Here is an 18,197-nt window from a genome sequence, read left to right as displayed (position 1 = left end):
TTTATAATTTATTATTATAATATAGCTCCTCAGCCTATAGATATAAAAACACCAACGATAAATCCGTGTTATCCATCGCCATGTGGTCCTTACTCTCAATGCCACACACGAAACGACGTTCCTGTTTGCACTTGCTTATCAAATTATTTCGGTAGCCCACCAAATTGTCGTCCAGAATGTTTGGTACCTTCTGACTGTCCAATGCATTTCACTTGCGTTAATCAGAAATGTCAAGATCCTTGCCCAGGCTCGTGTGGTTTGAATGCAGAATGTAATGTTCTAAACCACGTGCCAAACTGTAGATGTCTATCTGGATATGTTGGTGATCCATTTAGTAACTGTCGACTTCAAATATTGAAACCAATAGAACATAAACCATTGAACGATCCATGTGCATCATCATTTTGTGGTCCAAACACTGAATGTAGTAATGGGCAATGCAGTTGTTTACCTGAATACCATGGAGATCCTTACATAGGCTGTAGACCAGAATGCGTTTTAAATGACGATTGTTCACGCCAACAGGCTTGTCGAAATACAAAGTGTATAGATCCCTGCCCGGGTACTTGTGGCATTCAAGCCATTTGTAACGTATACAATCATATTTCCATGTGTTCGTGTCCTGTGAATATGTATGGAGACCCTTTTACACGTTGTGATCCCTTACCACGTATGTTTAATTGTTATTAGAAGTTGAGAAAACTTAGTGTTAATAAATATTTATTATAGCTCTATCAATACCGAATAATACAATTACTTTACCTTGCCAACCGTCTCCTTGCGGTGCTAATGCTGTATGTCGCGATATAAACCATCTGGCGGTGTGTTCTTGCTTAGCCGGGTTTGTAGGTGCTCCTCCATTCTGCAGACCCGAATGCACAACAAGTTCAGATTGTGCACTTAATAAATTTTGTTTAAATGCAAAATGTCAAGATCCTTGTGCTGGAACGTGTGGCGTAAATGCCCACTGCCGGGCACAAAACCACAATCCTATCTGTACGTGTCCTTCGGATTACACAGGAAATCCTTATATAGCATGTAATCCAATAGGTATTTATTACTACAGCAACAAATAAAAAATAAATTGTTAACAAGTATTTCAAAATCAGTTACAGCGGTTAAAATACCAGTACATGATAAAAAACCTACTAATCCATGCATACCTTCGCCATGCGGTGCTAATTCCGAATGCAGTGAAACTCCAAATGGGGCGAAGTGCTCATGTTTATTGGAGTTTATCGGCACACCTCCGAATTGTCGTCCGGAGTGTGTGAATAGTGCAAATTGTGCCGAAAATAAAGCTTGTATTAATCGTAAATGCGTTGATCCATGTCCTGGATCATGTGGTGAAGCTGCTGAATGTCGCGTAATAGCTCACTCTGCTATGTGTTATTGCCCGCCTAATTATACAGGAAATCCATTTGTATTGTGCACACGTCTCCAACAGCCACCCACAGCTGTTGTTGTACCGTGCAATCCAAGTCCATGTGGTGCGAATGCTATATGCCAACCACGAAATGGCTTAAGTACCTGCATTTGTTTACCTGATTTCTTTGGCAATCCGTACGAGGTCTGCAGGCCTGAATGTATTAGAAACTCAGACTGTACAGCAGAAAAAGTGTGTCAAAATCAGAGATGCATTGATCCATGCATTGGCTTGTGTGGAATTGATGCTTTCTGTCAGGTTGTTGCCCATGTACCTAATTGTATTTGCAAATCAGGTTATATAGGAAATCCATTCACATTATGCACACTTGCATACAATGAACGTAAGATATAAAAGAAATAACATAACACAATGCAAAACTCAATCTTTTTCTCTCTCAACGAATTTATTTGCTTTAAATTTTGCCTAACCCTTGTTTGTCCGCAACTAGACTCTCAATAATACCTTTCCAAAAAATAAGTCTTTATAATTTTTATTTAATAAATTTGCTATTTATTTATAATATGATTATATAAGTTAATATATATTAAGTTAAATATAATAATTTCTATACGCTTATCGCTCGCTTAAAAACCGCTTAAAATAAGAGATGTATTTTGCTTCTTTGCTTGCTGATATTATATTTGATAGCTTTGAGTTAAATGCTTTTTGGTAAAAATTTTATTTATTTTTACTAAATGACATATTTTTACTAAATTATAAATACAGCTGAACCACCGGTATACAAAAATCCATGTCAACCATCTCCCTGCGGTTCCAATGCTCAGTGTCGGGAATTAAACGGTCAAGCGGTATGTTCTTGTTTACCTGAATTTGTTGGCAGTCCGCCTTCTTGCCGTCCGGAATGTGTTATCAGTTCAGAATGTCCCTCCGATAAGGCTTGTATAAATCAAAAATGCAAAGATCCCTGTCCAGGCGCATGCGGTATAAATGCTGAATGTCACGTGAGAAGTCATAGTCCACTATGTTCCTGCAAAGTTGGCTTTACTGGAGAAGCTTTCACACGTTGTTATCTTATTCCACGTGAGCACTAATCATTTATAGTTATCTGAAACAGCGAACTTACAAACTTTTAAATTTACAGCAATGCAAAATCGTACTGAGCCACCAAGAAACCCTTGTGTTCCAACTCCTTGTGGTCCGTACTCTCAATGTAGAGAAATAAACGGTGCGCCTTTGTGTAGTTGTCTACCAAACTATATAGGTTCCTCGCCAAATTGTCGACCAGAGTGTACTATTAACGCTGAGTGTGCCAGCAATATGGCCTGTATTAATGAGCGTTGTCGTGATCCATGTCCTGGTTCTTGCGGTTTTGATGCCATCTGCAATGTAATAAACCACACACCTACTTGCTCGTGCCCCAATGGTTTTACAGGTGATCCATTTACAAGCTGTCGTTTATTACCACCAACTCCTCCACCAAGTTCTACACGTATGCTAAATAGCCTTAAAAGCCCTTATTATTTTTTACGTATAATTAATTTTGCAGCTGAACCTGTTGATGCGTGCATACCTTCACCTTGTGGTCCCAACACAGTTTGTAAAAACGGAATTTGTTCTTGCTTACCAGAATACTATGGGGATCCAACAGTTGGTTGTCGTCCAGAATGTATTTTAAATTCGGATTGTGCACGTGATCGTGCGTGCATTCGCAATAAATGTGCGGACCCTTGCCCAGGCATATGTGGAATTAACGCTATATGTGAGATAACAAATCATGTCGCAATGTGTCGCTGTCCTGAACGCATGACTGGAAATGCGTTTGTAGCATGTGAACCGATGCGTGATATCATACCCAAAAACCCTTGTCAACCATCACCATGCGGCCCGAATTCACAATGCATCGAACGTAACAATGAAGCTGTTTGCTCGTGTGTAACTGGTTATATAGGTAATCCACCAAATTGTCGCTTGGAATGCTACACCAGTTCAGATTGTGCACAAATTCATGCTTGTGTGAATAATAAATGTGTCGATCCATGCCCTGGTAAATGTGGCTTAAATGCTGAATGTCAATCAGTGCAGCATAGAGCACATTGTGAATGTATTCGAGGATTTACTGGTAATCCTTACACATTATGTTCATTAATAGGTACGTTTTAATTCTAAGTACGGGTAACATAGAAAAACTAATTTAACCTTTTTTGTATTGAACTCACTGCAATAAATTAATTTTTGTTAGATATTCAACAAAAACCTAAAATAAAGGATCCATGCTATCCTTCTCCTTGTGGCCCGAACTCACAATGCTCTAATAATAATGACCAAGCAAGTTGTGTGTGTCTTAGTGACTTCATTGGCGCTCCGCCAAACTGTCGTCCTGAATGTTCTAATAACGATGACTGCCCTAATAATTTAGCGTGTGTAAACCGTAAATGTCAAGATCCTTGTCCTGGTTCTTGTGGGTATAATGCTGACTGCAAAGTAACACTACATATACCCAACTGTTATTGTACAGGAACAATGACTGGTGATCCATTCCGTATGTGTTACGAAATTTCAAAAAGTAAGGCCAATACAAGACAACAAGTTTGCATTATTAATATTTTTATTAACGATCACTATTTAAATTATTTTATATATATAATTTTTTTCAGCTAAACCAACAGAACCGAAAAATCCATGTCGACCATCACCATGTGGTGCAAATGCAAACTGCAGAGTTCAAGGAAATATCTTTACTTGTGATTGCATAAACGACTATATTGGAAATCCATATGAAGGCTGTCGTCCGGAATGTGTTGGAAACTCTGAGTGTTCAGCAAATCGTGCTTGCATCCGCAGTAAATGCGCTGATCCCTGCATTGGTACTTGTGGTGTTGAAGCTATTTGTAACGTTAATAACCACGTACCAATGTGCTCATGCCCACATGGCTACACTGGCAATGCGTTTGCACAATGTTCGCCAATTATTATAACTGATATACCAACGAAGACAGTTGATCCATGTTACCCTACACCATGCGGTGTAAATACTATCTGCAAATCACAAAATGGACAAGCTGTATGTGAATGTTTGCCAGGTTTCTTTGGCAATCCAATTGGACAAGGTTGCCGTCCTGAATGCACTCTTAGTTCAGATTGTCCAAAGGATAAAGCGTGTGTTAATACGAAGTGTGTAGATCCATGTCCAGGTGTATGTGGATATGGTGCAGAATGTCGAACAGTAAATCACAATCCCATATGTAATTGCCCTGCCACAATGGTAGGCAATCCATTCGTTGAGTGCCATCAACCAAAACAAGCTGAACCACTTAACCCCTGCATTCCGTCACCATGTCGAATCAATGGCATTTGTCGGGTTGTCAACAATGCCGCCACATGTACATATCCCGAATGTGTTACAAACGAGGACTGTGCACGTGATCGCGCTTGTACCAATCAAAAATGCCGTGACCCTTGCATAAACGCATGTGGATTAAACGCTCTATGTAATACTATTAATCATAAAGCAATTTGCACATGTCCAGTCGGATTCTATGGTTCTCCATATAATCAATGCGTGCAACAAATTGAAGTAGCACCGATACCAAAACCAGAATGTGTGACTGATAACGACTGCTCCAACGACAAGGCATGCGTCAACGAAGTATGCAAAAATCCTTGTGAGTTATCAAACATTTGTGGACAAAACGCACGGTGTCATGTACAACTCCATCGACCACTTTGTGTTTGTAATGAAGGTAAATCGTATGACGAACAATTTTGCATTGGTTTTAAACTTATAAAATTATTCTCTATTTAAGGTTATACTGGCAATGCATTTAATTACTGTTATCTTATTGGCTGTCGCTCTGATGAGGAGTGCCCAGCTACAGAAGCCTGTATCAATAAACAATGTACAAATCCATGCCCATATACACAATGTGGTACAAATGCTGTTTGCCGAACTGACTATAACCACAAAGCTCGTTGCTATTGTCCGGATGGTTATCGTGGCAATCCACTGATACGGTGCGAACGTCCTGAATGTACCAGAGATGATGAGTGTGCCTTCCATTTAGCTTGCCGCAATGAAAGGTGCGAAGATCCATGCAATTGCGGTATAGGCGCACAGTGTCGCGTAGATAACCATCAAGCAAAATGTCGCTGCCCACCTGGCTATATAGGTAATCCACTTGTCAAATGCGATATTGAAGAAACCAAAATTATTCCACAATGCACGACGGATGCGGACTGCAGTAGTAAATTGGCTTGCTTTAATGGTGAATGCAAAAATCCGTGTGGTGTAACTAAGCCTTGCGGAGTACATGCCATTTGCTCCGTTGTCAATACACTGCCGTTAAGAACAATGCTTTGTGAATGTGAGCAAGGTTATATAGGTGATGCCGATGTTGGTTGTCGTAAAGGTATGCTAGAATAAAATCTAAAAGTTTATTTCTTGTAATAATATTTTTATTTGAGTTTATATTTTGTCATTACAGCTGCATTTGTAAATATAAATTTTTATCGTATGTACATAGTACTGTAGCAACTTCAAAGTTAACTTAATAATATTTTTGCAAAATGCACTTCAAATTTTATAACCATATGTCTCATATATTAATACATTGGTTTTTGTCTGTTAAAAAAATGTTTTCAATTTTTTTATTTCTGTGATAGAACCTGTACGAGATCACGGCTGTCAATCAAATGATGAATGTCCGTCTACTGATGCCTGCCGCAATACTGTCTGCGTAAATCCCTGTACAGATGCATCGCCTTGCTCTCGTAGCGCTGAATGTTTGGCTCAACATCATCGTGCCATATGCTCGTGTCCACAGGGTACTCAAGGAGATCCATTTGTAAATTGCTATCAACGTAAGCTACATAAACAGATGTTTTTATTAAGCCATGACTAAGTATTATTATAAACCTAACCTGATATTTACGATTTATTTTTGCAGCAACTCAAATAACAGCTGGTTGCACTCATGATTCAGATTGCGCACCAACGACAGCATGCATCAACAAACGTTGTCAAGATCCCTGTGCTGAGGCAAACCCATGTGCTGGTAATGCTGAATGTCGAGTACTCAACTATCGTCCAATTTGCTACTGTCCAGCAGGTTGGGGCGGTGATCCTCAAGTGCAATGCTACAAACGTAAGTGTTCACATGTTCAAATTTTAAGCTTTAAACTTTACAAATTACCTTTCCTTTATTATCAATTGAATTTTTTAGCTGAGTGTAAGGTTAATGCAGATTGTCCCTATGACAAAGCCTGCATTAGTAATAACTGCGTTAATCCTTGTATTTATGGAGAGGTTCGATGTGGAAACGGAGCTCAGTGCGCCCCACAAAATCATCAAGCTGTTTGCATTTGTCCACCCGGCACACAGGGCAATCCTTTCGTTTCCTGCATAACTGGTCACTGTCAATATAATGATGATTGCGCTGATCATGAAGCATGCGATCGTCTTAATCGTGTTTGTCGTCCGGTATGTGATGATGATACGTGTACCAGAAATGCTGTTTGCATTGGAAGAGCTCATCAACCACATTGTGAATGCAATATTGGCTATATTGGAAATCCATTTGTTGAATGTTCGCTACCCCGCGAACCACCAAAACCAAAGCCAGAGTGTATACAAGACTCAGAATGTCCAACTAAATTAGCATGTATCAATCAGCATTGCGCTAACCCTTGTGCAACGCCACATGTTTGCACACCACAACAAACTTGCACTGTATTGGATACTATTCCTTTGCGTACCATGATTTGCAAATGCCCTAGTGATACTGTCACCGACAACTCTGGCAATTGTGTACCAATCCGACATGATGTGATCAGTGGTTGTCAACACAATGAAGAATGTAAAAATACGGAAATATGTCAACGTGGTGTTTGTATTGACGCTTGTCGTTTGGAACACTGTGGTGTAAATGCACAATGCCGTTCACGGGATCACTATGCTGATTGCAGTTGTGCACGTGGATATGAAGGCAATCCCAGAATTGAATGTCATCTTATAAGTAAGTATATAAAATCATCAATAACTACATTCTTTGAAATTTAATACTTATTTAATAAAATGAATTAATAAAAAAATTTTTACCAGTCCATGAGGAACCAAAAACTCCCGGAGCTGAGTGTATTAAAAACGATGATTGCCCTAACGATAAAACCTGTCGCAATGAACGCTGCACTAATCCTTGTATTGAAGATTCTTGTGGACGAGGGGCTTATTGTCATGTACAAAATAGAGAAGCTATTTGTCGCTGTCCACCAGGATATACTGGTAACCCAAAGATTAACTGCATACCTCGTAAGTTTTTGTTTTATAGCTAAAAATTTTAATTATAATAACATTTTAACAATTTTTAATTAACAGCTGTCGATGTGTCTACTATTGGTTGCAAATCAAATGCTGACTGTCCTCTGTCAGAATCTTGTGTCAACGAACGTTGTATCAATCCTTGCAACTGCGGTAGTAACGCAGAATGTATTGTACGTAATCATCATCCTATCTGTTACTGTAAATCAGGATATTCAGGCAATGCTCAATTTGGTTGTATAAAAATCGGCTGTCAGTCAGATGATGAATGTGCTCTTGATGCTCAATGTATAAATCAAGAATGCGTGAATCCGTGTCTAGTTTCCGATCCTTGTGCTGTTAATGCAGAATGTTATGGACGCAATCACCGTCCTACATGTCGTTGCCCAGCGGGTCTAGAGGGCGATCCATTCGTACGTTGCTTGCGATTAGAGTGTCACTCGGATTATGATTGTGCCTCCCATCAAGCCTGTATTAAAAATCAATGTGTAAATCCATGCAACGAAAACCCATGTGCTCAAAATGCTGTTTGTCAAACGTTGCAGCATAAAGCAGTTTGTCGCTGCCCTGAATATATACCACTAGGTAATCCATATGCATATTGTGAACGTCGACCTGTTGAACCAGTTTGTCAAAATGATGGTGATTGTCCAAGCCGCCTTGCTTGCATCGATAACAAATGTCAAAACCCATGTTTGGAGCTATCTCCATGTGCTTCTTCATCTAAATGTAGTGTTCTAGATAGCATACCAGTTAGAACTATGGTTTGTGAATGTCCAGAATCATATGTACCTGATGTTCATGGCGAGTGCAAGCAAATCGTGCTGCAAAGTCCTCCAGGCTGTAGCTCAGATGCTGATTGTAATGATCAGGAGGCCTGCATAAATAGACAATGTCGAAATCCTTGCAATTGTGGTACAAATGCGGTTTGTAATGTTCAGAATCATCGTGCAACATGCTCTTGTCAAGTTGGCTATGAAGGTAATCCTTACTCCGCTTGTCGTACGATTGGTTGCCGTATAGATAGTGAGTGCGACTCAGGTAAAGCTTGTATAAATGGTGATTGCATTAATCCTTGTCTTGTCAATGATCCTTGTGGTATAAATGCTGAATGCTATACCCAATCAAACCGTGCTATGTGTCGCTGTAAGAGTGGTTATAGAGGCAATGCTTACGAACGTTGTCGTGTAATTGGATGTTTATCAAACAGCGATTGTCCTTCTGATAAGATGTGCCAAAATGAACAATGTGTAAACCCATGCGTGTATCATAATACATGTTCACCAAGGGCAGAATGTCGTTCACAAAATCATATGGCCGTGTGTCGTTGTCCAATTGGATTCTTAGGTAATCCGTATGTTGATTGCACTCCAGAACCGCAGCCAACATGCAAGCTTGACACTGATTGCCCCTCTAGATTAGCTTGTATTAATGATGAATGTGTCGATCCATGCTTAATAGTGGAGCCTTGCAACCAGCCTGCGGAATGCCAAGTTACACCAACGTCTCCAGTACGAACAATGATATGTGTCTGTCCTGATGGTTATGTAAGTAGCGGTAGTGGCACCTGTAAGCCTACAAAAACTGTAATTGAAGTAGGTGGTTGCATATCAGATTCAGACTGTGATGCGGAAAAATCTTGTCTTAGTGGTGTTTGCCGTAATCCATGTAATTGTGGAGTAAATTCCGAATGTCGTATTAAAGATCACAAACCTGTATGTACTTGTCGTCAAGGTTATGAAGGAAATCCTGAGTTTGAATGCTCAAAGGTAGAATGCGCTATAAATTCTGATTGTCCATCTACGCATGCTTGTAGAAATCAACTTTGTGTTCCTGCTTGCCAAGGAGAACAATGCGGTAGGAACGCTGAATGTATTGCTGTAAATCATCGTGCCGTTTGTGAATGTACACCAGGTTTCCGTGGCAACGCGCGCATATCCTGTACACAAATAGGTTGTCGTACGGATAGCGACTGTCCATTAGACAAAGCTTGCATAAATAGTAAATGTGAAAGTCCGTGTGATACAACGGCAGTATGTGCAATCGATGAAATTTGTAAAGTTTATCAACATCGTCCAAATTGTGCTTGTCCGCCGGGTACAATTGCTAGGCGCAACGGCTGTGAGCCTCTACGCGAAATACCTATTTGCCGTTATGATGGTGATTGTCACAGTCAAACTGCATGCATTCGTGGCGAATGTGTAAATCCTTGTAATGCAACTGAACCATGTGGTGTAAATGCTATATGTCGTGTACTAGATACAGTTCCCGTACGTACAATGGTATGTGAATGCTTAAAAGGTTATACTGGTAATGCTGCTGTACAATGTGACAAACGGTCTCTTTGTGTCGTTGAAAAAGGTTTTATGAGAGATATTGATGGTCAATGTGTTTGCCCACCTGGCAGTGCATTAGATATATACGAATATTGTACACCTTGTATAATTGAGCAAGGATTTAAAATTGATGAAACAGGACACTGTGTTTGTGCTTTAGAAAGAGGAATGGTAATTGATGAACGTGGCCGCTGCATATGTCCTATAAATCACGGATATCGTCTTACCTCATCTGGAGAATGTATACCAGAAGGTAGACCTGAATGCGAAATCGACAGTGACTGTGCCGATAATCGTTACTGTAATTTAGATACTAAAACATGCGATGATCCTTGTCTTCTCAAAACTTGTGGTCTAAATGCCTTCTGTAATGCTATTAACCATCGTGCACAATGCGTTTGTATTGCTGGTTATACTGGCAACCCAGACTTAGTATGCAATCATACCAACTTCCGTACCGATTTTCCACAACCCGAAATGGTCGTCAGTTGTCTAGCTGATGGTGTACAAGTAGAGATTCATATTACTGAACCTGGTTTTAATGGTGTACTTTATGTTAAAGGTCACAGCAAGGATGAAGAATGTAGACGTGTTGTAAACCTGTCTGGTGAAACTGTGCCAAGAACTGAAATATTCCGTGTTCATTTCGGTAGCTGTGGTATGCAAGCGGTTAAAGACATTGCAAGCTTTGTGCTAGTTATACAAAAGCATCCGAAATTGGTGACATATAAAGCGCAAGCATATAATATTAAATGTGTATACCAAACTGGTGAAAAGAATGTCACTATTGGATTTAATGTATCAATGTTAACAACAGCTGGTACCATTGCGAATACAGGTCCCCCACCTATTTGCCAAATGCGTATTATAACGTATGATGGTAAAGAGATTAACTCAGCTGAAATTGGTGATAATCTCAAATTACAAGTAGATGTCGAACCAGCAAGTAAGTCAAAAATAACGATGTATATGAAAATGTTCCAACAACTTAACATATTTGTTTTACTTTTCAGCAATATATGGTGGATTTGCTCGCTCCTGTATAGCAAAAACAATGGAAGACAACATTGAGAATGAGTATATTGTGACTGATGAAAATGGATGTGCTACCGATACATCTATATTTGGCGATTGGGAATATAATCCAGACACGAATAGTCTTCTTGCTAACTTCAATGCATTTAAATTCCCTTCAAGTGATAATATACGTTTCCAATGCAATATACGTGTTTGCTTCGGAAAATGTCAACCCGTTAATTGTCGTGGTTATAATGCTTTTGGCAGAAGACGTAGACGTTCAATTGCCGACAACTCTACTACGGATTCGACGGCAGTAGCTACTAACACTGGTATGGAAGGACAACTACGGGAGGAAATTACAATATCGTCAAATGCAATTTTAACATTCGAAAAACGAAGCGGTAATGGTGCAAATGACGCGAATAGTAAGTTTCAATGAAATTTTTTAAAAATCTAATATATATAAGAATATAAAATTTAAATTATTTTCTGCTATTGTCTATCATATTTAAGTGAATATTTTGAATTGGTTACAAAGCTATTTCGGGTACCATTATGTATCAGTCGTCAATGATATTAAAAAAAATCTATTAGTTTAATTATGTATATTTATTTTAACACTGCCAGTATCAGAAATTGAACCCTATTAAATTTAAATCGCGATCCCGTGTGTTAATACATAAAGCCAACGTATTAATTAACGTTATACAAATTCTGAGTTTTATAAAATTTTCGGGATTATAATGTACTCGTTATACTATGTTTAGAACTAAAACATAAACCACAGCTATATGAATTTACTTAACTATTATAAATTTTTGTTTCTTTAAATTTAAAAAGTCTTCTTTATACAAATTAGTATCCATAAATATAATGAATGTACGGTATATCTGTGTGTTTCCTAATATGCTTATGTTATTGTTGTTGTAACTCGTAAAGATTAAGAGAGTGAATATAGAGATCTCGGTATTCGGTATTCCGAGAAACTATCGATACTTATTCATATGCGTACATTTAAAAAAAAACTTTGGACTTCAGTACTTCGAGAATATCAATACTTACTCGAGTTGTTGTGATTCGTAAATTGAAGAAGTGAATATAGAAATATATGAAACAATTAATATTTATTCATATGCGTGTGTTTAAAAAATACTTTGGACTTCAATACTTACTTGTAATCATGATTACATTTATAATTTGCTATTACATACTTATAGAGGCAATTACAGTTTTAAATATTATATGTTATGAGTTTTATTTGTTCTAGTTGACATGAAACAAATATGCATATGGTATATAAAATATAGTTCATAACTTTGACTTCCATTACATTAAATTTTAGTATTTAATATACATTTTTCATGTAATATCTTCAAAGAGCTTGTTTTTTGATATAAAGTATTTTCATCTCAACGCAAACTAAGCATGGAAAGAAACTATCGAGTGAAAAAGTATCGGGAAAATTAATGGGTACATACTTATATGTTACAATATTTCGTGTTCGAAAAAATCAATTGCTTGGGTAGCTCGAGCCGACCGCTTCTGAAAGTTTTTGTTGCGAGTTATAGCATTTACATTAATCGATTTTATACAAATAAAATATTAGTTTATTTTAAATTAAATTCAATGTTAAATAAAAATCATTACACTTTATGTTTTATTATTATTGCAATCATTGCAAACATTCGAATCTAACGAACAATACTAATAAATTATATTTGTTCTTTTAGTTAAACCAGCTGCACAGCGCGTGGAGGATATCTGCGTTTCTATGGTTGGTCTAATAATTGCTTTAGTAATAACAGCACTTTTGGCCCTCGTTGCGGTTGCTGTTGCGGTGTCCTGTTGGCTAATGGCATACAGAAGGCGGCCGAAGACACTAGCACCTTTACCGCATCCACCAGAATTCCCAAACCCATTATTTACTAATCCTGAAGCTGCGCCGGAACCAACACCGGACTACTTGTCGTAAGCAGCACGTAAGATACCTAGCAAACAAAACTTTGAAAACAAAATTTAGTTTTAGTTAAGAAATGATAAAAAGTAGTGTAAGAATATTATATTGGAAATTATAAGATAAAAAAAATTTGTGAACGGCATGTGCAAAAAGGTAGTTAGAAAAATTACACTAAATGCCAGACAAGCACATGCTTGTAATATTGTATTATCAATTTTGAATGTGAAAAGAAAAACAAAAGAATATGAAGGTGACAATTAATATTTTTTCTTAAACTATTATGTACACAATCTAAATTTATATGCTGGCACTCCCAACATATATATATATACGTATGTAGAAGCAGGACCATTATCTAGAAAAGTATATTGAAATTATGATTTCATAATATAGACATATAGACATATGTATATAAATGAATATTTATATATGTTGTATATAATATACAATTGATTAATGCCACAATAAGGTGTACAATATAGGTCCAAACATATGACCTGCAAAACCTAATTAAACTAAAAAACGTGAGAATTTCAAGTAGCTTTTTTAGTTAACAAATTTTAGTAAAAAAACAAAAAACTTTCTGAAAGTATATATATATATTATTCTTTTGTACAGATATTTTGTATATTTAAAATAGTAGTTTTTTTAAATATATTTAGATTTATATATATATATATATATACCTTATGTATAGACTTCTTTATAGTTAGAAAATTAGTTACGAATAACTGCCAAAGCTACAACACTGCTTATGTTCGATAAATGGATAAAATAAAATAATACGATGAAACAGAGCAAAAATTTACACTAAATAAATTACTATAAAGTTATAATAATAAATAAAGATAATGAATAATATTTTTAAAGAATAAAACACAAGCAGCATAGAAGCTACGAAAAATTCTCATCTACGACAACTTCTTCATTAGTCGAATTTTTTATTTAATTCTGTATGTTCGTTTAGTATTGTACATACATAATATTTTATTGTTAATATTTAGACTTCATTTACACTACTAAATAGATCTTGTATGTATATCATTCTATATACGCCTGTTAACAATGTTCACATTAGTTGTTCTTTACGAGCATGTGTTGCATGTTATTTGTTAGTGTAAATGAAATTTAATACTATTTAGACTGCCTATCTTTTTTTTATATTGGTATGGGTACATTATATAATTTTCCTTAACGTTAATATTTCGGTTTCAACTAGAAGCCAATATCCTATAAACTTAATATATCGAAAGAAAAAAAAAACAACAAACGAACTGCCAAAATCCACGTTTCAAACTGCAAACTTCAAACATTTGAAACGGAAACTGAGCAATGCACGAGAATACTCTATGTAAAAGCAATTAACGGGGGAAAAATAATAATATAAGACTTAAAACCAACTCCCAATATTTCTAGTAAGCAAATATTGTAGTAAAATGAATTCAAGAATGCACAACTTATGAGGATTGAAGGATTGACGATTATAGCTTTAATTGCTTCACAACGATTTCAAAATTGAAAATTACAAATGAATTAAGTTTTCTCTTTCATAAGAGAACCCAATAAATTCTATAAATCTAATCAAAAAAATATCGTACCAAGCACAATGGTACGAACTGCGACAAATAAACTAAACACAAAACTATTTTTATTTTTTAATTAAAAATAATTAAACAAGGAAGCATTACATTTATTAAAGCTACATATCCTCACATTTTTGTGTACATTGCTACACAACCCAGCAATCAGCCAAACGCTTCAATAGCGCTATGGATATGATCCAAAGAAACAGTCAAAGTATCGCGCTCTTTGCAGATAGCACATCTTTTTTACATTGTCATGTTATTTAAAATAAGTGTTTCACTTTTGCTAAGCGGGAAACGCAATTTCTGCGTTTAAGATTTGTGCTTTCAAACAGCACTTTATAAAACATGTTTACTGAAAGCGCATTTAAAGTGCTCTAAGCATAACAAGAACCGAGTGCTTTTTTTTTAACATATAGCGTTATAGAGCGCTTCAATGAACGCTTCCAGATAAGCAAGGAGAGCGATGTGCATCATATAGATCTGCTGGAAAGCAAAGTTTTAGTGTGAAAATTAGTACTAGCCCTTTAATGCCATTTGTATTTCTGAAACGAATGCAAAAATGGAGTTTGTTTTGACTTTTACTTTATTTATTTCAATTTAAATATGTTATTTATTTAATAATATCAACGACGACTAATGGAGGATTTGATTAATGTTTTTAATTTTACAATTAATATAAGAAAAACAAAAATATTTATAATAACACTTTTTAACAACTAATTAGCTTTTTAGTCAAGCGCGTAACATTATTTTATTTTAATTACTTTAATGCTTGTTGTGATTGTTTTATATATAAAAAAATATAACTAACAAAATTTCCTATATGAATAATTTAATGTCTCTGAACAATAAAACTGCCTATGAAGTTTCGGAAATTACATTTAAAAACGAAAAGGACTCTTAACAACATCCCCTATAAAATTAAAAAAACTAATCATTTATAGTTGAGGGAACTCCTTTGTTTATTTATATTACAACAGTGCAGCGAACAATTATTGTTGTTGTATAACATATAAGCAAAATGGTCCTTCCCAAATAAATTGTTAAAATAATTTCAGAAACAAACTAACAAGATTTCAATTGAAAATCACTATAATAATTATTTATAATTAATATATTATATGTTTATAAATATATTGAATACAGAAAATGTATAGTCACTACTTTAAGTCAACGTTTCCAGAAAGAAAAAGATATATATATATATTTTTGTTAACAACGAAAATATAACAAAAACATGAAAACTGTATATAACTGACAATAAGATATAGATTTTTTATTTAACGTAATTTGTATAGATTTTATTTTTATATAAACAATTAAAATGCCTAAATAAATACAGATCCAAATGCCATTGCCAGGTAATTCTCTATGAAATACTTCTTCCAACCAAACTCCGTTCAAGTCTTCAAAGTTTTGCGTTCTCCAATTTTAGCACACTTCATAAAGTCTTTTTTTCTTCTTTTAAAATAAAAAAAATTAAAATAAAAATAATTTATTTTTCCGTGAATTAAAGCACGAATATCAAAACTTTTTGCACTGGCAGTCAAACTTTAATAAAAGATACATAAATTTATAAAAATTAAGAAAAATTGTAAATTGTTAAAGACAATAGTTGAATTGTAATTGTAAAAATTTGTATTTAATAATAAAGTATAAATATATATATTAATATTTAATCGTATATTAAAAACTAATAATAAAAGAAATAAATATGAATAAATTATTAAATCTGTTTAATTTTTATTATGGTAGCTCTGAACTGGGAAGTGATCCTCCCTACCTTAACAGAATTATTTTCAATAATATTCCGAAATTTTTTTACATAAATGTTCAGCTAATATTTAAGCTACTTACAATTACTCAAGACTAGAGAATTTTTAGCTCTGAGTCTTAAGAAGATGAGAGAAAAATATATCCATGATGTTGTCATCATCAAAAGAAAGTAGACATAAGCTTTTGTTAGTCAGATCAAGACGAAAGATTCGTTAGCGCAAGTGGTCTGAGCAATTAGTGATCTATAGTCTTTGAAAAATAAAGTCACAAGAAAATCTGTAGCTTTGCATTGGTTTCTTCAGATAGGATCAACTTTTTTATTATTACAGCTATTACGATATCGCCAGTTATTTTTTAATTCCGATTGAATACAACTGTCGGTAGTTACGGACTCAACAGCTTTCGACAACCCAAAAAGTGGTTACAGTCTACATGTTACCGTAATAAACTCGGTACTTGCAGGTTCTTACACTAAATCGTTTCCTGATATATATTCATATTCATTCATATAGCTGTCAAAATATTCGGCTTAAGTGTCGATGTATCTAACAAATTATTTAAAATTTAATTTTCATTAATTTAACAATAATAAAACTATCAAATTTTTTGATAAATATCACAAATAAGATTAGAAGCAAATTAATTAGCATTTATTCCATTAATTAATAATAAAAATAATTTAATGGCTTCAGTTAAAAATTACAAAAAATAATACTAGATTGTTATCAACCTTTCTTAAAAAAATTCCAAATATTTTGACTAAAATAACTCTTCTCTTAAGTAAATATGCATATATACATATATAAGGCGATAAAAGAATACTATATGTAGAATTATTTAAGTAATGATAAAAGCAGATAAGTTGTGGCTATCTTACCAGTCTTTACATTGATACTTATCCGTATCGATAGTAGCACTTAATTTTTAAGCCGTCGATATTCTGTTTGTAAGTATTAAATTAAATTAGATTTTGAAATCATTGAAAACTATGTCACGACGTCACTATATCCATTGAAGATAATTGTAACAAACCCACTTTAGTTCTATAGGCACATAGTAGTTAAAAATGCCATTATGTCTCTTGGAGAAATTATGCCTATTTCTGTTATAAGTAGATAGGCAGTTAACCAAAGTATCACAGTCTAAGACCAAAGGCGAGACTATCACAGTGACATAGAATGTTCTCTACTGTTTCCTCTTCTTCGTGACAAAGTCCGCAGCTATCGTTTCTTATAATACCTAGATTCGATTGATATATTTTGACTCCGCAAAGTCCACTAAGAAACCCTGTGACAAGTCCGATGCCTTTTCTGTTCAGCATTAGTAGTTCCCTAGTTCTGGCTTTTGATCGATTTGACATTCATTCTTTAGCCTATCTGCAGGCAATTACATTTCCCTAATAAGTTTAAGCTGTTTTTTCCAGCAATTCATTAATTTAAAGTTTTAAAAAGCTACTTGATGGATCGCAAAATCTTGACTTAATATAGTATGAGGCTGACCCTTTTTTGGCTAGTTCAATGGTTTCCTCGTTTCCCTTAAATCCGCTGTGTCTTGGGATTCATATTAAGTTAACCCTGTTCCTTTCAGCAAGATCTTTGAGAAGTTCGAGACATTCTCACACTAGTTTTGAAGTCACTAGAGGTAAGCTGTGTGCTAGGAGTGCTGATTTGTTGGGTTTGGTAGGCATAAATAGATTAATTAAATAAGTTTAGCTCGCACCTTGGGAACTTAGCGCAGGATATATAATCACTCGCCCAATATTTCAATTTTCTTTATGACTTTTTAAAAGTACAATATTATTAATAAAATTACTTTGAAA

At 35.2% G+C, this 18,197-nt stretch overlaps 1 protein-coding gene across 1 annotated transcript in view; it reads left to right on the top strand.

Moving 5' to 3' along the window:
* Positions 1-13,627, top strand: part of LOC119662554 — a 120,269-nt gene extending 106,642 nt beyond the window's left edge. The window contains exons 79-94 of the mRNA XM_038072194.1: positions 26-670; positions 730-1,050; positions 1,110-1,769; positions 2,156-2,470; positions 2,532-2,879; positions 2,937-3,539; positions 3,630-3,953; positions 4,045-5,130; positions 5,194-5,796; positions 6,050-6,247; positions 6,334-6,531; positions 6,610-7,401; positions 7,488-7,694; positions 7,761-10,985; positions 11,053-11,484; positions 12,790-13,627. Of these exons, the coding sequence (XP_037928122.1) occupies positions 26-670; positions 730-1,050; positions 1,110-1,769; positions 2,156-2,470; positions 2,532-2,879; positions 2,937-3,539; positions 3,630-3,953; positions 4,045-5,130; positions 5,194-5,796; positions 6,050-6,247; positions 6,334-6,531; positions 6,610-7,401; positions 7,488-7,694; positions 7,761-10,985; positions 11,053-11,484; positions 12,790-13,031 (10,199 nt within the window). The 3' untranslated portion in view covers positions 13,032-13,627. The remainder of the gene's footprint in view (positions 1-25; positions 671-729; positions 1,051-1,109; positions 1,770-2,155; positions 2,471-2,531; positions 2,880-2,936; positions 3,540-3,629; positions 3,954-4,044; positions 5,131-5,193; positions 5,797-6,049; positions 6,248-6,333; positions 6,532-6,609; positions 7,402-7,487; positions 7,695-7,760; positions 10,986-11,052; positions 11,485-12,789) is intronic.
* The last annotated feature ends 4,570 nt before the right edge of the window (positions 13,628-18,197 follow it).

The sequence above is a fragment of the Teleopsis dalmanni genome, chromosome X (assembly GCF_002237135.1).
Source record: "Teleopsis dalmanni isolate 2A chromosome X, ASM223713v2, whole genome shotgun sequence".
NCBI lineage: Eukaryota > Metazoa > Arthropoda > Insecta > Diptera > Diopsidae > Teleopsis > Teleopsis dalmanni.
Note: the sequence above shows the minus strand (reverse complement) of the source record. Positions and strands in the feature narration are given on the sequence as shown.